This window comes from Heptranchias perlo, chromosome 21 (genome assembly GCF_035084215.1).
Source record: "Heptranchias perlo isolate sHepPer1 chromosome 21, sHepPer1.hap1, whole genome shotgun sequence".
Lineage (NCBI taxonomy): Eukaryota > Metazoa > Chordata > Chondrichthyes > Hexanchiformes > Hexanchidae > Heptranchias > Heptranchias perlo.
Genome location: NC_090345.1, coordinates 37,832,451 through 37,857,040, shown reverse-complemented (window position 1 = coordinate 37,857,040; position 24,590 = coordinate 37,832,451). Strand labels below are relative to the sequence as shown.

General features: G+C 48.4%; 1 protein-coding gene across 1 annotated transcript; it reads left to right on the top strand.

Moving 5' to 3' along the window:
* Positions 1 to 14,075: 14,075 nt before the first annotated feature.
* Positions 14,076 to 22,218, top strand: LOC137340150 (interferon-induced protein with tetratricopeptide repeats 5-like). Its single transcript, XM_068002492.1, has 2 exons — positions 14,076 to 14,159; positions 18,426 to 22,218. The coding sequence occupies exons 1-2, from the start codon at positions 14,155 to 14,157 to the stop codon at positions 19,843 to 19,845; spliced, it is 1,425 nt and encodes a 474-aa protein (XP_067858593.1). The 5' UTR covers positions 14,076 to 14,154; the 3' UTR covers positions 19,846 to 22,218.
* The last annotated feature ends 2,372 nt before the right edge of the window (positions 22,219 to 24,590 follow it).

Here is a 24,590-nt window from a genome sequence, read left to right as displayed (position 1 = left end):
GAGACTGTATCACTAATGAGTCAACACCTTCAGCAGAGGAGAAGAATGGAAAAATAGGTGTAGGATATTAAATAGGAAACAAAAGTTTTTGAAGCTCCTGTGTCCTTCCAGGCATCGTATCCACCTCTAATCAAGAGGTCACTGAGTGTTTTTTTATATATATTCATTCATGGGATATGGGCGTCACTGGTGAGGCCGGCATTTATTGCCCATCAATAATTGCCCTTGAGAAGTTGGTGGTGAGCCGCCTTCTTCAACCGCTGCAGTCCGTGTGGTGAAGATTCTCCCACAGTGTTGTTAGGTAGGGAGTTCCAGGATTTTGACCCAGCGACGACGAAGGAACGGCGATATATTTCCAAGTCGGGATGGTGTGTGACTTGGAGGGGAACGTGCAGGTGGTGTTGTTCCCACGTGCCTGCTGTCCTTTTCCTTCTAGGTGGTACAGGTCGCGGGTTTTGGAGGTGCTGTCGAAGAAGCCTTGGTGAGTTGCTGCAGTGCATCCTTTGGATGGTACACACTGCAGCCACTCTGCGCCAGTGGTGAATGTTTAGGGTGGTGGATGGGGTGCCAATCAAGCGGGCTGCTTTGTCCTGGATGCTGTCGAGCTTCTTGAGTGTTGTTGGAGCAGTACTCATCCAGGCAAGTGGAGAGTATTCCGTCACAATCCTGACTTGTGCCTTGTAGATGGTGGAAAGGCTCTGGGGAGTCAGGAGGTGAGTCACTCGCCACAGAATACCCAGCCTCTGACCTGCTCTTGTAGCCACAGTATTTATGTGGCTGGTCCAGTTAAGTTCCTAGTCAGTGGTGACCCCCAGGATGTTGATGGTGGGGGATTCGGCGATGGTAATGCCGTTGAATGTCAAGAGAAGGTGGTGATACTGTCTCTTGTTGGAGATGGTCATTGCCTGGCACTTGTCTGGCATGAATGTTACTTGCCACTTATCAGCTCAAGCCTGGCTTTGTCCAGGTCTTGCTGCATGTGGGCACGGACTGCTTCATTATCTAAGGGGTTGCTAATGGAACTGAGCACTGTGCAATCATCAGCGAACATCCCCATTTCTGATCTTATGATGGAGGGAAGGTCATTGATGAAGTAGTTGAAGATGGTTGGGCCTAGGACACTGCCCCGAGGAACTCCAGCAGCAATGTCCTGGAGCTGAGATGATTGTCCTCCAACAACCACCACCATCTTCCTTTGTGCTCGGTATGACTCCAGCAACTGGAGAGTTTTTCCCCTGATTCCCATTGACTTCAATTTTATTAGTGTTCCTTGGTGCCACACTCGGTCAAATGCTGCCTTGATGTCAAGGGCAGTCACTCTCACCTCACTTCTGGAATTCAACTCTTTTGTCCATGTTTGGACCAAGGCTGTAATGAGGTCTGGAGCCGAGTGGTCTTGGCGGAATCCAAAACTGAGCATCGGTGAGCAGGTTATTGGTGAATAAGTACCGCGGGTTTGGGAGGTGCTGTCGAAGAAGCCTTGGCGAGTTGCTGCAGTGCATCCTGTAGATGGTACACATTGTAGCCACAGTGCGCCGGTGGGGCAGTAATTAGCGGGATTGGATTTGTCCTACTTTTTATGGACAGGACATACCTGGGCAATGTTCCACATTGTCAGTTAGATGCCAGTGTTGTGGCTGTACTGGAACAGCTTGACTAGAGGCGCGGCTAGTTCTAGAGTACAAGTCTTCAGCACGACAGCTGAGATGTTGTCGGGATCCATAGCCTTTGTTGTATCCAGTGCACTCAGCCGTTTCTTGATATCATGTGGAGTGAATCAAATTGGCTGAAGACTGGCTTCTGTGATGGTGGGGATATCGGGAGGAGGCCGAGAATGATCATCCACTCGGCACTTCTGGCTGAACGAGAGAAGTAGCAGCCAAGCAGGGACCTGACCTGCCCCATCCACTAAAACAGCAATGGGCCGGAAATCACTGTGAGTGACGAATGACCCATGCTCACTCCTCACTACATACAAACCTACACATAATGTATCAGACATGTCTTTACTGCGGGGACTTCCTCTAATGGTAACCTCAAAAAAGTCCAGCATCCTCCAGTGGGTATCTAAGCAGTATTTGAGCAACATTTGTTAATACAGAAGAAAAAGTCTGTGGGAGAAGACATCCCCACCAACTCAGCCTGGATTCTTAAAGAGGTAAGCACGCAATGAATAACTATTGAAAGTTACTTTCATGTAACTGTATGTAATTGTAAATAAAATTTTTACAACGTTTTATAAAAAGGCAAAGTAAAATGAACTGTTTTTAAAAAGCCATTAAAAGTGAATGCAGCATATGAACTTCTGTGATGTGGCAGACGAACATGCTTCACCATTGTAACATTTTTTGTTCCGCTGTCTGAGGACGCACGCACTGCAGAGGGCGGTGACACCACCAGACACTACGGGCTCGAATTTAGCAGGCCTGCGGGTTCCCAGCGGGTGGTCCTCCGGGAGCGTCGAAAACGCGGACGGCTAATCGTGTGCGTCCCCCACGCGATCGCGGGATAATTGGACTGATTAAGCCCTGCTTCCGGGTTCTCCACTCCCCAGCTGCGTGCCGGCCGGCTGCGCATGCGCAGTACCGTCGACACGATGTAGGAGCTCCAGTTAAAGGGGCAGTCTCCCAAAGCCCCTCCTGCTGCAATCAAGAGGTTTGAGACGATGGCTCAGCCAAGGGGAAAGGCTGCGCCCCGTTTTTCAGACCTCGCGCTGCAGCTGATGCTGGAGGGCGTGAGGAGGAGGAGGGAAACGCTCTTCCCAGAAGATGGACGCAAGTTCCCTGCCGCCGCCACCAGGAAGGCATGGGCAGAGGTGGCGGCGGAGGTGAGCAGCAGGGGCAACACCCCAAGGACTTGGGAGCAGTGCCGCAAGCGCTTCAATGACCTGACTAGGTCTGGCAAGGTGAGTACACCAACGCACCCTCCCACATCCCGTCCCCACCATCACGCCAAACAGATCACAACCCCTCCTGCACAGCCACCACTGCGCTCCATCAGCAATCCTCACAGCCACTCATTCACCATCCTCGCCGTGCATGCAAGTACCCACCGTCCCTGACCCCACCCGAACACTACCACACACCCCAATCCCCATGCAATGGGATGGGCACGTGGCCCACACATCCTCCCATCCATCCGCGCCACGCTCAACCCAACCACACCGATGCTCGATGCGTCTCACGATGCAAGACGCACCCACTCACGCATCTGTGTTTTGCCTTCACAGGAGAAGAGAAGCAAGAACAATCGCGAAAGGGCACGCACCGGAGGTGGCCCGCCGCAAGTGGTGGAGCTCACCGACGCCGAGGTGGAGGCGCTCGACCTCGCCCGCACGCGACATTGCCTGTCGGTGGCTGATGGCGAGTGTGTCGCTGCCGAAACGGCCGGTAAGGGAAAGCTGACACTCAACACCCATGATCGCGAGTGACCGTATCATCACCTGCCATCAGGCGCACTGTCAAGTTGGTCCACATGCCTCAAAGTGCCCTCTGTTCTCTTGCAGGTCCGTCTGTGTGTGAAGCGCTCGAGGAGGGCGATTCCTCAGAGGACATGGCGGTCTCTGAGGGTGCATCGTCACATCAGAGCCAACCATCCACCAGCACAGAGACACGCACCTCGGTGGGTCCCCCTCGCCAACTAGTTGGGGTAGCACTTGGTGAGTCACCGCGCACGAGTGAGCATGAGCAGACCCTGGTGGCAGGGGCAGCCGCGGAGGGTCCGCGACGGAGGGAGCACTCATCTCCAGGCTCTGCTCAGCCGGACCCAGATGCTGAACCCAGGGGGCCACCAGTGAAAAGGAGAGTCGTCGAGGGGCACCAGCTAATTGCTGAGGTACTGGGAGAGGTGCCGCGCGCATTGTCCACAATAGCGCAGGCGATGGAGGAGTCCAACTCCTGCATGTGGGCATTGGTGGCACAGGCACAGGAGGGTACCGGCGACACAGTGTCGCGGGTAGGTGCGGGACTGTCTGCGGTGGAGGACAGGCTGGCCTCCCTCGAGCGTCACGCACAGCTCCAGATCGAGTCCTTGCAGGCCCTCACAACGTCTGTACGGATTCAGGGTGAGCAACATTCCGCCGTCATCAACAGGCTGACGGATACACTAGGGGTGGCCTTGCAAGGCCTCACACATGCCATCCAAACTGCCGTCCAGCAGGGTGGAAGGGGTGATGTGGGCCGAGGCCAAGAGAGGGATGATGGTGACCGGGGACATGGAAGCGGGGACGCTTCTCAAGGCGCCCCCACGTCCCACCCGTCGCCCACCTCTCAACCAGTACCCGCAATGGTGCCTCCTCTCCAGGTGGCCGAGTCTGCCCCTGCCCCGGTGCAGGAGGAGCAGTCTGTGGAGGTGCCCTCACGGGCACCGAAACCCAGGGGCCGTCCGCCAAAAGCATCTACCCGGTCAAGGCGAGAACACGAGCAACCTGCCACTACCTCTGCTGGAGCCACAGGGGTAGCACCACGTAGGGGTACCCGGAAAAGAAATGCAAAGGCGTTATAATCACAAAGGGAATACACCAGGGTGTCTATTAATTTGTACATTTTTTTTTATATAATGTCACATTGGAGATATTAAATACTCTATTCTCACCACTCCTGCCACCTCTCGTCCATTCTTCCGCGGCTTGTGCAGTAGTTGCGTTCCGTGCAGCCCATCATGACGGCGAACACCTGCTGCCACCCATTGGGCACACTGCTGTGGGTGCAGGATTACTGGCAACACTCTTCAGTGGAGGGGGCTGGTATGGCCGCTCGCATGTGCAGGTGAGGAGATGCGAGCGCCTCGCAGTGTCTGACTCTAGGAGAACCGTTGATGTATGAGTGCCTCCCTGGCCCGGCGACCATCCCGGTGAGTCGTGGTTCGGCGCATGGGTCGTCCACTATCCTCTGGCGCGTCCTCCTCCTCCGCCTCCTCCTCCTCCGCGTCCTCCTCCTCCTCCTCCTCGCCCTCGCCTTCCTCAATGTGGGTGGCGGGTGTGGATGGGGCCTCCTCCAGCGGCACCCCTCTCTGTTGGGCCATGTTGTGCAGGGCACAGCAGACAACTATGATTCGTCCCACTCTGAATGGTGTGTATTGGAGCGCTCTCCCAGAACGATCAAGGCACCTGAAGCGCATCTTGAGAAGCCCTATAGTCTGCTCAATTGTAGACCTGGTAGCAGTGTGGCTGTCATTGTACCGACGCTCCGGCTCGGTGATGGGGTTCCTCAGAGGTGTCATGAGCCACGTGTGTAGGGGATACCCCTTGTCGCCGAGGAGCCAGCCGTTGCCGGCGTTGGGTGCCTGCAGGATGGGCGGGACGGCAGACTCCCTGAGGACGAAGGCATCGTGGCAGCTGCCGGGGTATCTGGTGCACACGTGTAGGAATCTCTGGCGGTGGTCACAGATGAGCTGGGCGTTCATGGAGTGATACCCCTTCCTGTTGATGAACAGCCCTGGCTCATGCGGAGGTGCCCGTATTGCGATGTGGGTGCAGTCGATTACACCCTGCACCCGTGGGAAGCCGGCCATGGCATGGAATCCAACCGCCCTCTCCATCTGGCTGCGCTCGTCCATGGCGAAGTTGATGTAGTGCGAGGCCCTGCGGAACAACCCATCGGTGACCTGCCTTATGCACTTGTGTGCAGAGGACTGACAGACCCCGGTGATGTCCCCAGTGGCACCCTGGAAGGAACCGGATGCGAAGAAGTTGAGGGCAGTGGTGACTTTGACGGCGACAGGTAAGAAGATGCTGCTTGGTCCATCAGGGAGCAGCTCGTCGTTAAGGAGGCTGCAGATGTCGGCGACTACCTGGCGATTGACTCTGAGCCGACGTATGCACTGCTCCTCGGAGAGGTCCATGAAGCTGAGCCTCGCTCTGTACACCCTGTGCGGAGGGTAGTGCCTCCTGCGACGCATCTCTCTCTGCAGTTGCCCTCCCTCCTGCTGTGCAGGTGGGTGTGCCGCAGCACCGTGTTGGGGGGCCCCACGTCTCCGAGGCGGACGGCGTGGACTGCGAGGCTGCTGGGGCTGGTCATGCTGTTCGTCCTCCGACGATGTCAACGCACCACCCATCTGGCAGGTGTTGGTCTGAGGGGTTGTGCAGGGTAGGTGGGTGTTTCCTCGGACTGGGGCTGCGGTTTCGTGTCGGTCTGTCCTCTGGCTTGGCGGGGGGTGGTGGAGGGCAGGGGTTGCCCTATGTGACGCGGTGGCCTCCTGCGTGGGTGAGGGCTCTCCCCCGTGGAGTGCACCTTGGCACCTGCCACAGGCTGCTGGCTGCAACACGCCTGGTTGAGGAGGGACTGTTTCCCCCAGTGTGGGAAACTCACTGCCTTGAACCGAAAATCCCACACTTCCTCTTTTGACAGCTGCTTCAGCTCAATAACTGACCACAACGAGCAAGTTAAGTACTCTCAAGTGGAACCCCGCTGGCTTTAATTGCCTGCGGGATTCCCACCAGCGGGGCTTGTGCGCGCAGCCCCGCACGTCAGCGCGGTACCCGGAAGTGGCCGGGATTTCGTCGCGATCCGGTCACATGACCGGATATCGGGATTTTCGGGGCCGCCCCGCTGGGAACCCGCCGGAAACACGATCCCAAAATCAAGCCCTACTTCTCCCAATATCTGCTTGGAGCAGCAGCACCCGCCCCCCCCCCCGAGCTCGGAGCTCCCTGATTACAGCCAACAGACACAGCGCAGAGGTCGTGCCCTTGGCACAAGAGGGTTCGGCTCACAGGGATGGGTGGGGACCAAGTGCAAATAGGGTGCCCACCTCGTGCAGAGTCCACCTCCTCTTGCTCAGACTTTGTCACAGCGACCTCAGGCATGCCTGTGAGGGGGCAAGTCTGTTCATTTGTTTGCTGTTTGTTGTTATTCGATCGTTGGCGTTTTGTTATTTGATGATTCTCTTATGATGTTTTGTATAATAATTTTGCTGTTCTTAAATCTTAGTCAGAAGTCATTGGTAACTGTTTGAAAAATTTTACTAATATCAACCATGTAAACATTACTATTGTTTCCAACATAGAAAATGACTAAATTAACTCTATTTTTATATAAAGTTTTGCACTAATTTTTTGCTGCTGCAATAAAAGTTCACTGTTTGGCTTTCAATCTTGCCTGTCTTTTTGTGTGCTTTCCTAGGGAAGGGGAGGTGAGGCATTTTGTCACTTTCATCACTGTCCAAATGCACGAGCCACCAGCTGCTCTCTCCCCTCCCCCATACCCGGTGCAGCCGTGGCTTCCTCGGGCAGGGGGGGGCCACGAAACATCCGGATCGGCATCCTTCACCTTGTCCATTTCTACCGGCATCTCGTCTGTCTGGTCAAGGGTCTAGTCCTTCCCGCAGGGTGAAGTTGTACAATGCGCAGCAAACCTCCACAATCCTCACCCTTTGACAGGTGAGTACTGCAAAGCTCCCCCCGACCTGTCCAGGCACTGGAAGCGTGATTTCAGCACCCCTATTGTCCTCTCCACTAATTGGCCCGTGCACACGTGGGCACAGTTGTACCTTTCCTGTGCTGTATTATTGGTCCTGCGGTAGGGTGTCATCAGTCATGGCTTTAGCGGGTAGGCCTTGTCACCTAAGATCCATCCCGATCCTTGCCGCGCTCTGGTGAAGGAATCATGTAAGTTTGAGTGCTGAAGGACAAAGGCACCATGAGCACTTCCCTGGTGATCTGCATTTACATCCATGATCCACAGTTCGGCATCGCAAAGGATCAACACATTTAATGAATGAAACCCTTGCCTGTTGATGTATGAGACAGGTGCATCGTTGGGTGCCTCCAATGGCACATGGGTTCCATTGACAGCCCCCTGCACTTTGGGGAAGCCGGCGATCCTGTGGAATGCGATAGACCTCTCCCTTTGCTGCGCTGGGGACATGTCGAGGTTGATGAACTCGGAAGCCCTGCGGAATATGGCATCCATGAGCTGCAGAACGCAGACTCTCGCAGCGCCCTGGATGATGGTGCACATGTCACCGGTACGTGACTGAAATGACCCACATGCTGAAAATTTGAGGACTGTGGTTACCTTCATGGCCACTGACAAGGCCCTGCGTGAGTTAGAACATGGCTGAAGGCCCACTTGTAACATTTCACAGAGGCGGCCGATTGTCTCCCTATTAAACCGTAGTCTCCTCACACACAGCTCTTCCAATATCATCTCGAACAGCCTCTCCCTGTGCACTCTCTGGGGTGGGTAATAGTTGCTCATGATGACCCTGTTATTGCAGAGAAGCGATATTAGGGTCCGCCACAACCCAGATCCGCCCAGCTTAGCAGCAAATCGGAAGTATCGAGGAGAAAAGTAAGGTGGCCAACCAAAATCACCCCAAAGATCCAATAAAGGCAGGAGTGTTGTCAAACACTCGGGAGATATATATGCAGACGGATCCAGTAATGTGGAGGACAGAGAAAGGAAAACAGGATGTGATATTTATGACCCTGATAGGCAAATAAAATCAGCTATAAAATTGCCAGTACATATGTCTGCCCAGGCAGCTGAATTGGCAGCTGTGGCGTATGTGGTTACACATCTAACTGAATTTTCAACTCCCTTTACCATACATTCAGACTCCATGTATATAAGTAACTCCCTGACACAGTATCCTCCCAGTCTGCAAGAAGAGCGGCTTCATATCAGCCGACGGGAAAGCATTACCCTCAACCCCAATTCTGAAGGTAATTTTCAATAAGGCACAGGAAGTGCCTGGAGAAATGGCAGTTCATAAAGTCCAGGCACATACCAAAAACGAGCCTCTCTGGGAGGGAAATCAGAAAGCTGATGAACTGGCCAAGAAAGGAGGTGAGGAGGGAATGGATTGGGATCCAGTGGAAGCCAATCAGCCTGAGAAAATATCCGACCCAGTTGATTTAAAACAACTACAAAATGGGAATCCTGAAGTGAAGACAGTAATAATAACATTAGAAAAGAAAGAGAGGACGCAAGGAGAATATATAATAAATCAAAATTAGAGGTAAAAGATGGAGTCATGTTATACGTTCAAAAATGGGTGGTACCACAGAATGAGCTAAATGCTTTTCTTTGCCAAGCCCATGATGCACCCACCTCAGGACATCCTGGCCCATGGGGAAAGTTAGAAAGACTCCAGCTTGTGGACTGGTGGCCAGGAATGCGAGGCCAAATGGAGCATTACTGTCATAACTGTTTGATTTGTGTGCAACACAATCCTGATGCAAATACCAAAAAGGCACTGTTGCACCACAACCAGCCGACAGCGGGCCCATTGACTGACCTTCAGATAAAATATATTGGACCATTTCTCCCATCATTACGAGGAAATAAATATATGTTGGTGGTAGTAGATACCTTCTCAAAATGGGTAGATGTAATTCCAAACCCCAATGCGATGGATTGAATAGATTGACTCATCTCATCGATCTGCACTAAACAAGGGGAATAATGAATCCCTTTATATTTTTAGATCAAACGACATGCTTGATTTATGTAATCTCCTGGTTCAGATACAATCATTTAGCACAGTGCAAGCTTTACTACTTCATTCCAACATTTATCTATTATTATATTATTAAAGTTGTAGACTTTTGGGCTGCTTCAGTGTTAATTCCTAAAAATCTGATTGGCCCATTGGAATCACATGACCCACAACTCTGTTCCTCTTCTGTCAATTTCTTTGGTCCATGGAATCTTGTGACCTAGATCCTTATTACTGCTCTTCTGATCTGATTGGTCTGTGGGAACTTGTAACCTGTGGGGCTCGATTGGCTAGATTCTTTTTCTCCCAGTAGGGAGGGTCACTCTTACTCCTGGTCCCACTCCCACCACAGTCTCACTGCTCTGGGATTGCATGTGTTCACCTCAGGGATCTCGTGCTTCCCGGACTCATCGTGTATGAGGAAGGGGTTTTCTCCCCCACATTTTGGAATACAGCTGTACTGAGAAAGCCGCAAAGGATCAGGGACTCAGGCCTCCTGTGCTCTTTGTTTTGCTGCTTGCTGCCCTGCTGACACCATGGCAACTCAGTCTAAGGCCAATCGTTCCTTCCCAGTGCAGCTGCTGGCCTTAACACCTTGGTCTGCACTCTGCACACCCAGACAGACGCTCACTTAATTATTTTCAGTTTAAAATACGTTATTTAACTATTTTATCACCCATTTTGGAACCAGGAAAAAAAACTTCAAAGGATTCCTTGGTTAAATAAACTGCTCCAAACATAATTTTCCATCCATCTAATCACTGATATAAAAAAAGAATACCTGCCTGGTTAGTGTGTGCTAAGGATTAAGGAATCTCATTGATCATTTCTCCTGATTCCTTAAATAGAGGAAATAGGATACAACACACACACCAATACAATATCAACTTATAAACACGGCCTTTACTGTTTCCATCTAAAAAATTAAAAGATTGCAAGGAGTAAAATTATAATTTAAAAGAACTTTGGGGGAATTTTTAACTTTGCTGCTTGGCCGATCGCCCACCTAATATAGAAACCTATGAACCAATATTGAAATCAACTTACTGCTCGAGCTGTGGAGTTGAAAATGTATCCCATTGACTTGTGAATGGGATAAATTAAAAGGCCACATTTTAAGATCATTCAGTTGGTTTTATATTCGTCAGCATCACTGCTAACATTTATTAGTTGGGCCATTGAGATCTGGGTCTCCAGGTTCTTCAGCCGAGAGTGGTCGTTTCTCCATCCTCCATGGAGGAAAGGCAATCTCCAGCTCTTCCATTCCCACATCCTCATTCTCACTAGTGCTCGGTGCTTCACCCAGTGACAACCGTTCTGACTCATCAGCTACTTCCTCTACAGTCAGTGTCTCTGTGCTGGTACTGGTGCAAACAAGATATCATTGCACAGTTGGTGAGGAAGTGACAGGAGCTGAGGCTGTGGTTCCAGCAGCGAATTCCCCAAGTGGACGTGCCTGGGTGGTCATCATCATGGTTGGCTTCTTGCCTGAAGGCATGCCCTATGATGTGAAACAAACAATAGCTCGTTTAATCGCACGCACGGTGACATTCTCCTTGAATTAATAATTGCTGAGTGTAAGGTGATTGCAATGCTTTAAGAAACCACATAAAGCTGAGATTACCTATGATGGGCATTTCCCAACTTTTACCAACCTTGTGTTGCCATCTTGCCTCCAATCTCAACCTCTTGCACAGGTTCTCCTGTCTCCCTGCCCATGATATACATCATCTCCTCTTCATGCGTGCTCAGAATCTGCTGCTCCTCCCCTCGGTTCTATTTTTTTTGGTGCTGGTTGTATTTCCTACAATGTTAAGGGCATATAAATTCCATACACACTTTCCCCCATATGAATGCATGCATTCCGTGATGCTGAAATATGGAGGTGCATTGTTCCTTTAAGTGAAGTGTCCTTATTGACTAGTTCCACCTCCAGAACATCGCCCGTCTCTGCCCCTGCCTCAGCTCATCTGCTGCTGAATCCCTCATCCATGCCTTTGTTACTTCTAGACTGGATTACTCCAATGCTCTCCTGGCTGGCCTCCCATCTTCCATTCTCCATAAACTTGAGCTCTTCCAAAATTCTGCTGTCCGTATCCTAACTCGCACCAAGTCCTGTTTTCCCAACACCCCTGTGCTCCCTGCCCTACATTGGCTCTCGGTCCGGGAACGCCTCTACAACCCTCCGAGATCTCTGCACTCCTCCAATTCTTGCCTCCTGCGCATCCCCAATTTTAATCGCCCCATCAATGGTGACTGTGCCTTCAGCTGCCTAGGCCCTAAGCTCTGGAATTCCCTCCCTAAACCTCTCCACCTCTCTACCTCTCTCTCCTCCTTAAAGACGCTCCTTAAAACCTACCTCTTTGACCAAGCTTTTGGTCACCTGTCCTAATATCTCCTTATGTGGCTCGGTATGAAGTTTTGTTTGATAACGCTCCTGTGAAGTGCCTTGGGACGTTTTACAACATTAAAGGCTCTATATAAATGCAAGTTGTTGTTGTTGTAGCTCTTGTGGCAGGCAATATGAGTTGGGAGATTGGTTTTGAAGAAAGAAGCTGTAAAAATGGAGGCCCCCAGCTTCCTTGAAAGCTTTCACTGACCGACCCTCCCACCTCTCGTCCCGCCTCCGTTAAAACTGAAAGTGGGTGGGTTGGAGGCAGGTTGGGGTCAGGTTTAAGCTTTTTACAATTTTTACCTTCCCACCCACTCCCAACCCACCCATTTGTGGGGTTACAATTTAGGCCCCAGATTCTGAGAAAGAGTATGAGTGGGAAAGATGTGAGTGAAGGTCCTATGAGCGATAGAGAATATGTATTGGATGAGTATCTTGTCTTGCCTTAGCTACCTTTATGAGGTCATGGAATCCCTTCCCAAAAAGTTTGGTCCTTTTGGGCCAAGTGTCCTTTTTCTGTTTCTGAACTGGCCTATGTTTATAATAGGCTCTGTGGAGTCCTGTGACAGCACACAATGTTACTATACTGGCACCACTATTTCTTGGATAAAAACTTTGGACGCTAAATTGGGGCTGTGTAGCGCCCGTTGTTTCAGTGCGACACGGCCTCTCCAACATCCTAGCTGGCGTCACGGATACGCACACACGTTTCCTGCGTGATGTGCGCCACACGCCATCTTGTTATAGGAGTTTGCACGGGGCAGATAAGAAACGCTGGAATCATGTAAAGTAGGGAGAAAATGGCTTCAATCAGTGTACAACGCAGATTTAAAGTGATAGATACCATTTTGGGACTTAATGCTCAATTCAACGCACAATCTTAATCCCGACCATCTGAACGTGTCTTAGATCGCCTGGAGGATCCACCCACTGGCGCTATTTAAAGGGACCATGCAGGATTTACAGGTTAGTGGCTGGATGATTGCCTCTGCCTGCCAAGACATTTGTTACTGTTTTTGGAGGTCTCCTAGAATTCAATACTAGGACATGGGGACATAGCCTAACATTTAGAGCCAGGACGTGGAGGAGTGAAGTTAGGAAATGCTTCTATACTCAAAGGGTGGGAGACGTTTGGAACACTCTCCTGCAGACGGCAGTTGATGCTATCTCACTTGTGAATGTTAAATCTGAGATGGAAAGATTTCTGTGAACCAAGGCTATTAAGGGATATGGGGCTAAGATGGGTTTATGGAGTTAGGTCACAGGTCCACCATGGTGAATGGTGGAACAGGCTCGAGGGGCTAAATGGCACTGCCACTTGCTGCCTCTTGATATGCACCACCTTCTCCTGCAAGAAAGCGGGACGTTGCCTGGGTGATGTGCCTGTCATGGTTGAATAGCTGCCAGCGTGTGTGGCCTGTGAGTTGTGGGTGGACGGCTTGAAACAGTGGTAATGTATAAGGGCAAGAGGAAGCATCTGGTTGGAAGAGTTGAGTACTGATGGAAAGAGGTTATTGGTATGTGGGGGATGCGGGGTGTAGTGCATGGTGCAGTTGGTAGGAGATGCCACTTGACAGTTGACCTCACTCACCTTGACCACTCATGTCAAAGCATTGAACTTCTTCCTGTACTGCATCCATGTTCATGATGCTGTGCGCCTGGCATTGACTTCGTCCCCCGCTGCCTCCCACTGTCTTATGAGTATAAGTCTGGAGGGCCTCTTGCCCCCTCTGCGGATATAGGATGTCCCTCCTTCTGTCCACCTCTTGCACCAAGGTTTCTAGTACATCAGCAGAGAACCTTGGTGCTCGCACTCTCACAGGCCTCATACTAACTCAGATCGGCAGATTGGTGAGGTCTGGTGTGCAGATTGGAGGATGTGGGATTTAGTGTTGCGCAACCTTTATTCAATGTTTTAACATAACTCATCAGTTTGTAAACAAGGGGATGGGATCTGCATCTGTGTTTTACGTGTGCGATGTCTGATCTCTGTTCAAACTGCATGCAGATAGTAGACTGTTATTTTCAGCAAATAACAGGTACAAGTTACCTTTAAGAGATCTGTAAGAACCATCCTCCCTTTAAGAGATTGAGCTCCATCTGATGGTGGAAAGTGCAATTTTCCCCTGTACCTTAGTTTCATTTTCCTGCTTTAGTTTTGATTCATATTTGGGCAACATTTCCTGGAAATCACATGACTGGACAGTATAAATGTGCTGGGAATGATAACAAAACAAACCCAGTTCTTGATCAGCTCACCATTGGAAGTACATTTAAAGCTGATAAAGGAAATCAACATCATCTTCCATTGGATCAGCATCATGAGGTACAGATCATTGAGAATTCCTTCTGTATTTGAATTTACCGATAGACTATTGAATGAGGGGCTTATTTTCAGAAATAGAATAGCATACATTACAAAGCAGTTGAAATGCATAGAGATGGGATTGTTTGTTCATAGTGAGACGTATAGATAAGGGTATACTGCTTCACCAAGACTGGTGATTGTCTGAAGAAATAAGAGACAAAAGGCAGTTCTGTTTATTGTATTATATCAGGTAATATTTCAAATAAACAATAAAATTACTTTCCACTCAGACTTTGTAGAAAGTACCAAGTTAAGCTTGAATTTTATAATGTTGTAGAAACGAGTATTGTGTAGGTGCGTTCAGGCTGTATGCAGACTTTGAAGAAAGTTTTACTTTGTGTCCTTTGGTAATCTAGAAAAGATTTACGAATTTAAAATCGTGATTTTCATCATATATACAAACTAAAGCAATCAGAAGTATAAAGCAAAGGGAGAGAACAGCATGAACTAGGATGGGGGGATGAATGTAGCACGAAATGCAGGAGAAGAGTGTCAGGTTAAAGTGGGCAGGAGAAGGGGAAGTGATTACTTAAATTGAGAAAGGGGGGGAGGGGGAGAAGAGTGCCCACATGAACTGGGGAAAAGGACAGGTGTACCAGTTTGAACTGGGTGGCAAAAGGAGGAATGCCACCATGAACTGGGGCAGGGGGGTAAGAACGACAGCTTGGATTAACAGGGAAAGGAAGAAGAGTATCAACATGAGCAAGAGGCAGGTGGAGTAGACAAGAATGAGCTGGGTTGGGTGGGAGATGAAGTGAGCTGGTGTGAATTGAACAGGAAGAAAGCAAGGAAGAATTTGTATTGATATAACACTTTATCACACCTCTCAGAAATGTCCCAAAGTGCTTCATACTCAGTGAATTATTTTGAAGTGCCGTCACTGTTGTTTTGTACGGAAATGTGACAGCTCAGTTTGCACGACAACAACAACTTGCATTTATATAGCGCCTCACAGGAACGTAATCTGACACAAAAGATAACATTTGAAGAGGTGACTAAAAGCATAGTCAAAGGGGTAGGTTTTAGGGAGAGTCTTAAAGGAGGAGAGTGAGGTGGAGAGGTTTAGTGAGGGAATTCCAGAGATTCGGGACTGTCTGCATTGAAGGCATGGGAGCCAATGGTGGGGTGAAGGAAGTGGGGGATGGTCACTCGGCCAGATTTAGAGGAATGTAGAGTTCTCGGAGGGTTGTACGGCTTCAGGAGATGACTGAGATAAGGGAGGGTTGAGGCCATGAAGGGATTTGAACATAAGAACATAAGAAATAGGAGCAGGAGTATGCCATACGGCCCCTCAAGCCTGCACTGCCATTCAATCAGATCACCTCAACTCCACTTTCCTGCCTGATCCCCATATCCCTTGATTCCCCTAGAGTCCAAAAATCTATCTATCTCAGCCTTGAACATATTCAGCAACTCAGTATCCACAGACCTCTGGGGTAGAGAATTCCAAAGATTCACAACCCTCTGAGCAAAGAAATGCATCCTCTTCTCTGTCTTAAATGGCCGACCTCTTATCCTGCGACAATGCCCTCTAATTCTAGACTCTCCAGCCAGGGGAAGCAACCTCTCAGCCTCTCCCCTGTCAAGGCCCCTCAGAATCTTATATGTTTCAATGAGATCCCCGCTCATTCTTCTAAACTCCAGAGTATAGACCCATTTTACTCAACATCTTCTCATAAGACAACCCTCTCATCCCAGGAATTAATCTAGTGAACCTTCATTTCACCGCCTCTAAGGCAAGTATATCCTTTCTTAGATAAGGAGACAAAAACTGTACACAGTCCTCCGGGTGTGGTCTCACAAAGCCCTGTACAATTGCAGTAAGACTTCCCTACTCTTGTACTCCAATCCCCTTGCAATAAAGGCCAACATACCATTTGCCTTCCTAACTGCTTGCTGTACCTGCATGCTAACTTTTTGTGTTTCTTGTACAAGGACACCCAAGTCTTTCTGGACACCAACATTTAATAGTTTCTCACCATTTAAAAAAATTCTGTTTTTCTATTCTACCCACCAAAGTGAATAACCTCACATTTCCCCACATTATACTCCATCTGTCACCTTCTTGCCCACTCACTTAACCTGTCTATATCCCTTTGCAGACTCTTTGTGTTCTCCTCACAGTTTACGTTCCCACCTAGCTTTGTATCGAATCTTACAACACCAGGTTATAGTCCAACAATTTTATTTGAAAATCACAAGCTTTCGGAGGCTTTCTCCTTCGTCAGGTGAACATCATAGCTTTGTATCAGCAAACTTGAACACCAGGATGAGAAATTTAAATTAGTGGCGTTGGCGGACCGGGACCCAAAGTAGGTCAGTGAGCAAAAGGGTGATGGGTGAGTGGGACTTGGTGCGGGTAGCAGAGTTTAGATGAGCTGAAGTTTATGAAGGGTGGAGGATGGGAAGCCGGCCAGGAGAACATCGGAGTAATTGAGTCTGGTGGTGACAAAAGCATGGATGAAGGATTCATCAGCAGATGGACTGAGACAGGAGTGGATCAGGCAATGTTACAGAGGTGAATGTAAATGGTCTTTGTGATGGAGAGGATACGGGGTCGGAAGCTCAGCACACAGCAAGATCCCAAAAATAGCAGCGAAATGAAAGACCACCCAATCTGTTTTTTGGTGGTGTTGGTTAAGGGAAGAATGTTGGAAAGTACAACTCCATTCAAATAGTGTCATAGAATCCACCTGAACCACTGGAACAGGCAGATGCTGCCTTGATTTAACAGCTCACCTGGAGGATGGCATGGTGGAAGATTTTCAGCAGGATAAGAGTCAGTTCAGGAAACATGGTCTTTTAGAACGCTGAGGGAATCCTTTGTGATGGGCCTTCCTTTCTACTTTAAGGATAGGTGCTCCTTCTGCATGTTGGAGTGGGGAAATCATCTGGCTCACGGCTAGCAGGGTCCCTGTGGAGGACCAGGGAAATGCCTGACTAAATTAACTTTCTAATACACTTAAACCATAAAGCTGACCATATTAATGTAGAAATACTGAACCATAAAAGAAGCAAAGCATGATGGAATAAGTTGACCATGTTAGCTAACCAGCTGAAAATAATGAGAAGCTTAGTGTTCACATCCCCAGCAAAGACACACAGAAGAGCTATTGTCTGCTTATGAGATAACTGTCTGACTAACTGAAATGAATGACCATATAGCCTTGAGACTGAGTACAGAACTGATAATAAAGACATTTTCTTAGGGGAAAGGCACTTTCCCCAGACATTGTCTCGTGATGTTGAACAGGCATGGGAATCTAGAGGGTGGGTTCCCTATTTTTGATTGACTAACCACTTGAACCAATGAGAGTGTACATGTACGCCCATATTCTATGATGGACAGACATTACTAATTGAACTGTATAAAAGTTAACTGTTTCATCTGCTCAGCGAAGAGGTGGTTCCAACCATTGTCTTGGAACACAGCTTCCCTTGAGCTCAAGCTTCTTTTAATAAATTCTTACTTGTCTGAAAATAAGTGTTTGGAGTTAATGCATTGTGTATAATAGGTAATCAAGTTTTCGACACAGGTTGGAGGTCCAGTTTAGTAGACAGTTACATGGACACTGCCTGAGAGGGTTGTGGAGGCAGGAACCCTCACAACATTCAAGAAGCATTTGGATGAGCACTTGAAATGCCATAGCATACAAGGCTACGGACCAAATGCTGGAATATGGGATTAGATTAGACTGGGCTTGATGGCCGGCGCGGACACGATGGGCCGAAGGGCCTCTATCCGTGCTGTATAACTCTATGACTCTATGACTGCCAATATGAGAGGGAGATCCGTTTTAGAATTAGCAATCACCTTTTTAGTGAGGAGACTCCCATTTCAAAATGGAATGTGAGAATGAGAACGAGATGTAATGGGCGAACCAAGAGGCAGACTGAGTATTTCAACCAGTGCTCCAGTTCATGTCATTAGGGGTGGGGTGGTTGAGGTGTTGCTGTGTGTTGGGTGAGAAGACTAAATGACCAGGAGCTAGTACATCAGCCGGCATGATGGAGACAAGTGTAAGTACAGCTGAGATTTTGCAGTCATGCCATTTCCTTTCGCAGGGCGTTTTGCAGAAGTTATCTTCATGTGACTAGCGTCTTCATGGTCAATGGGTTCAGGAGTCAGGAGCAGGCCTTAGTTAAACAAGTTAAAGGAGATAGAGGGAAGTGTGTGCCTCAACCAGTCTAAGATGGATTTTGATGAATTTTGTTCTCTTGCAGCAACGCACGGAAGGATTTGTTGAAAGAGAAGCTCGATCAGCTTCAATGTCAATTCACGTGGGGCCCACAGAAAGAAATCATTGACTTGGATGATATGAAGCATAGATTGCAAGATTCAATACAGGCTGGTGTGAAATATCAAGCCATGTCTTACAACCAACTCGCTTTTGTAAACTGTCTGCAAGGAAACTGTGAAGAGGCAATTCAAAACTTAAAGGAAGCTGAAAAGATTCTGAGGGAGAATCATGAACATGAATTTGAAAAAAGAAGCATCATCACCGATGGAAACTATGCCTGGGTATATTATCACATGGGCCAACTGACAGAGGTCCAGTCCTACCTCGACAAGCTGGAGATGATCTGTAAACGATTTACTAATGGCTCTCGGTATACAGCAATGATATCTGAAGTATACGGGGAGAAGGGTTGGTCACTGTTGACCTCTGCTGCTCAATACTATGAAGAGGCAAAGGAATGTTTTGAGAAGGCTCTGGAGGAAGATCCTGATAACACAGAATGGATTGTTGGCTATGCAACCGCTCTGTTTCGTCTGGAAGGGTTTTCTGGTACCCCAGAGAGTCGTAAACACAGTCAATCAATTAAGCATTTGCGACGTGTGCTGGAGCTTGATCCAGATGACTCTGTAACCATGGTGCTGTTGGCTCTAAGACTAAATGGATTCAATCAAAAGGAGGAAGCACTCAAATTAGTTGAACGAGCATTGCAGAAGTCCCCTGATCTTCCATATGTGCTCCGTTACGCAGCAAAATTTTTCAGAGAAATTGGAGCTGTGGAGAAAGCTGTGGAGCTGTTGAAGAAAGCATTAGAAATTACCCCAAACTCTATCTTCTTACACCACCAAATAGGTCTGTGTTACAGAATCAAACTGAACAAATGCTCTGCTTTTCATCAGAAAGCTGAGTTGATCAATCAATGCAAGTACCATTTTGGAAAGGCATTTGAGCACCGACCATTAACATCTATTAAGCCGCAACTGGATTTTGCAGGAATTTGTACAATAAATGGAGAATATCTCAAAGCAGAGGGGATCTACAGAAGTCTCCTGAAATTAGAAGATACTCGTCCTGAAAATAAGCAGGCTATATGTTTACAGGCTGGGTTATTTGAACTGCATCAGAACAAATCTGAATCAAATGCCATCAACCATTTTCAGAAAGGACTTAAAGTCAAATATGACTCAATAGAACGGAAAAGGTGTTGTGAAAACTTGCAGAAGATTGCAGGAAGACGACATCGCAGGAATTCAAGAGACAGCAAGGCCTTTGGTATTCTTGGGTTACTGCACCAGCTGGATGGGGAGAAGCGTGAAGCTATTGAATGCTTCGAAAAGGCCTTGGAGTTTGATCGTGGCAATGAAGAATATCTAAGTGCTCTTTGTGAATTACGCCTTTCTTTATAGGCCAATGCTGACTTTCCCAGCTAAAACTAAACACAGCCTTTGAAAGATGTATTAATGATCTCTGATCTATGAACAGGTTTGGTGGGGTACTCGTTTCACTTATTATATTCTGCTAATAGCATTTGGTTCCGTATCTTTAGACCTTTTGCTATTTGTGGAAAAAAAGAAAATAAGGTGGGCTTTGGGAAATTAGAGTTAATTAAGCCAATTGAACAGAGCCACAATAGTGGTTTATGAATTAAAGGAACTGTTTTTCAAACTATAATAAACATTGCATGGTCCCCAATTTTAACTGTGGACAGGTTTTGGATGGGTGAGTGGCGAGGGGAGTTGGAAATTCAACCCCGGTGCAGATAACAGGCCCGGAGTATTTTAAATCCCGAGCCTTATTAATGTGCCGCCTGTCTACTTCCCGCCCAAATGGCATGCAGGTAGGTGGGTGAGAGAGGTTCTGTGGGGGGGGGGTCTCACGGGATAGAGGCGGGTGAGAGACATGGGGAGTCCGGGGCAGGGGTGCCCTTAACTTTCCATTTGGGGCCCAGTGGGGCACTCCTGGACAAAGGAAAGTCTAACACTTATCTCTTGACATCCTGATTCCCTTCAGAGCTGCTTCAAAAAGCTGCAGCAGCTTCTCCCCATATCCCGCTCAGGCCAGAGTTGACGTTGCAATCTGGGCCTGCTGACGTCCGTGTATGTCAATGAGGACCCCGCCCACTTTGGGAGAATGGTTTTGCTGACAGATGATTGGAGTCCCATCCAGAGTGTTTATTCAGATCTCAGCCTCTGTCACTGGGAGTCTCTCTGCCCTGAAGCTTGTCAGATGCACCAGGTCTTCATCAAACCTTCTGAGTCCCTCGTTGATCAAAAATAGTTTAATATGGGATAAAAAGAATAAAACACAACAGCTGCAGACACCGATTTTCCAAACAGAGATTTCAATTATAATTGTGGTATCAGAGATTGAGTATTAAAAGATTTTATTTGTGTTGTTGATCTGTGCGAATGCGGACAATAAGTGCGGTACAGAATATGATGGAAAAATATCTGCCTGCCTACCATTTGCCCTTGCCCTGTCAATTTTCCCTCCCCCGCTTCAGACAGGGTACAATGGATGTCTGATTATAGGCTCTACACTACCTCTGCTTCCTGGGTGAAGAGGAACAACAGAGGGAGGCCAGGCTGGGCCACTAACTCCAACACCAAAGGATACAGGCAAAGGTTAACATACCTGCATTTCAGATGAGATGTTAAATGAGACATCTGCCCTCTCAGGTGTGACATAAAAGATCCCATGGCATTCTTTCGAAAAAGAGCAGGGGAGTTCTCCCTGGTGTCCTGACTAATATTTATATCTCAACCAACATCATTAGTTATCTGGTCATTATCTCATTGCTGTTTCTCGGACCTTACTGTGCGCAAATTGACTGTTGCGTTTCCTACATTAGAACAGCAACTACACTGTCAAAAGTACTTCTTTGGTTGCAAAGCACTTTGGGACGTCCTGAGGTCTTGAAAGACGCTATATAAATGCAAGTCTTTCTTTTTTATTCCTTCTCTATTTGACGAGCAATGTGTGCTGAGGTTTTGCTTCACAAGGAAAGCTTGTAAATCACTGGGATGGGACTTTTCATAGTGCTGTCCATCACCTACATTTTTCTGCATCGCAAGCAGTGTCTTATCATATGACAATAACACAGATTATCAATGAGATTTATAGTACTGTTGGCCAGGGGCTGCAGAAACTACTGAGTTTATTCCGAACTGCTGACACACAGGCAAAAGCAACTTTTGAACTGAAGTAACCTGAGTTCAGTCGCTGGTCTGAGCTGGTTGGAACCGGCTTGAATTAGCTAAGTTTTGTGAAAGACAAAGGAGATGTGATAAGACACAAGTCCTTATTTAGAAAAGGAGTAATGAGGTCATGCTACCTAAGTCCTTGGGACAGAGCCAATGAGGAGAAGACACAGACTAGGCGAGCAAGCCTAAACCAAAGGGAGAGAAACAGCACAGCTTGAAGAGATAAGATTCGGAATAAGAATGAAGAATCTGGGGCGTGGAGCCAGAGCGGAGACTCCGGAGACCAACCATCGCGAAAGTGGAAGAACCTACGTCAGGGACATAGAGACGTCGTCGAGAGAAGGAGAGAACAGAACGCCTGGCCAGCATCAGCTCTCCTTTTCGGGTATTATCCTTTATATTCTGTGACCACTCAGGGAATGTCAGAGAAACCTAGTGGGTGTGTGTTTAGGTCCTAGTTTGGGTATAAAACTGTATAACCTGGTGCAAACTGCATGTCTATATCTAACGAGACGTATAAGCTATATGTATATGATCTAACGACGTGAATAAAGCGAATTGAGAGTTAAGAGAGAATTGACTCGTCTCCTCTTTGTACTAAGCCAATAAATGTAACCGGTGACCTCCGGTCAACAGTACAATATTACAGCTGAAATATGAACCTTGTAAAGTACAACTTGCATTGGAATTAAAGGCCTCGCTATTAACACCCCTTCAACGGGCGGGAGGCGGAATTAAAATTTACGATTGCTGCATGCGTTTCCCAGGGTTCGGGAAACCCGGCAGTGGAAGGGAGGCGGAAGCTGCCTGCTCCACAAGGTAAGTGCCTTTCTCAGCACTCCTTGTGGGCCAGGAAGAGCAGGAGAGCTCCACCCGGCCTGTTAAGGTAGCCTTCGACCTTCTCCATCCCCGATTGCCAACTTCCCTGCAGCCCTCACGATCACAGGTCTCTACGACCTCCCGATCGCAGCCTCTCCCCACTCCCGATTGCCATGTTCTCGTCCTCAACAATCCCCAGCTGCGGCCTCCTGCCGCTGGTTATTCCCTCCCACCCTCCGGCCAGGCTGTCCATTTGGCCGGCTGCCAGGTGGAAGACGGAGCTACAAAACATTAATGAAGTCCTGTCGTAAGGATCAGCAGTTCATTGGCTGTTTTCAGCCTCACTCGCACCCTCCCCATCTCCGCGTAAATATCGAGGCCAGACAGCCTGCTGAGACAGGTGCTATTTTGTTTATCTTTATCATTAGCATTTTAAATACACTGGCCCTAGCCCCCATGGACAGAAGGGGGATTAAATTCCTTGGGGGGATGCACTCATCAACTGTTATAACACCGGCGGAACCCCCGGACCCTGGAAAATAGCAGTGGCCAGTCAGGCTGGGTCTCCAGCAATTCCCATGGAGCCTGATGAGGGGCAAAAACTCTGTTCCCCACCCGCTTTACTTGGACACCCATGTCAGATGGGGTAGGGCTGATGGCAGGAACTCCCAACGGCCTATAGAGGGCCTAACATAATATCATAGGTCGGTCCAAGAGACAGGCTGCGTACCGGCCTCCATTACAGGACAAATGGGTCCCACTAGGTGGAGAGGGGCAGGAGGTCCAGGCCAAGATCGAAGTCTGGATCTAGGAAGAGGAACAATCTTTTTTTCAAAGTGGCCCCAATACAAAGGGAGTTACGCATGGCTTTTACCTTCTTCGGGTGCCCAGCACCCACTCCCTGACTGGCCACTTGTGCCACACGAAATGCCTTCTTCTGGGGGGGGGTGTGCCCCCCTCCCTGGTGCTAAAGGCATGCTGCTGGAGGCCCTGATCCCTGAACCCATGAACTTTGGCAGGTACCAGTGGTTAACTCCACTATTTAAGAAAGATAAGAGAGATAAATATAGGAAATTATAGGCCTATTAACCTAACATCTGTTGTGGGGAAGTTACTAGAATTTATTATTAGGGACAGAGTGACTGAGCATTTGGACAAATATGAACTGATCAAAGAGAGCCAGCGTGGATGTGTAAAGGGCATGTCATGTGTAATGAACCTAGTTGAATTTTTTGAGGAGGTAACTAATGCGGCAGATAAGGGAGAGTCCATAGATGGTATGTATATAGACTTCCAGAAGGCATTCCAGAAGGCATTGGAGGAAGCACCGAGGGTAGCAAGGGAGCAAGGGCACAGAATGTACTCTGAGTGGAGGACTTCAATGTCCATCACCAAGAGTGGCTTGGTAGCACCACTACTGACCAAGTTGCCCGAGTCCTGAAGAACATAGCTGCCAGACTGGCCCTGCAGCAGGTGGTGAAAGAACCAATGTGAGGAAAAAACCTACTTGACCTCATCCTCACCAATCTACCTGTCGCAGATGCATCTGTCCATGACAGTATTTGTAGGAGTGACCACCGCACAGTCCTTGTGGAGACGAAATCTCGTCTTCACAATGAGGACACCGTCCATCGTGTTGTGTGGCAAAACTACGGAGCGAAATGGGATAAATTCAGAACAGATCTAGCAGCTCAAAACTGGGCATCCATGAGGCAATGTGGGCCATCAGCAGCAGCAGAATTGTATTCCACCACAATCTATAATCTCATGGCCAGGCATATCCCTCACTCTACCATTACCATCAAGACAGGGGATCAACCCTGGTTCAATGAGGAGTGTAGAAAAGCATGCCAGGAGCAGCACCAGGCGTACCTAAAAATGAGGTGCCAACCTGGTGAACCTACAACACAGGACAACATGCATGCTAAAAAGCAGAAGCAACATGCTATAGACAGAGCTAAGCGATTTCACAACCAACAGATCGGATCAAAGCTCTGCAGTCCTGCCACATGCAGTCATCAATGGTGGTGGACAATTAAACAACTAATGGGAGGAGGGGCTCCATGAACATCCCCATCCTCAATGTCAGCAGAGCCCAGCACGTGAGTGCAAAAGACAAGGCTGAAGCG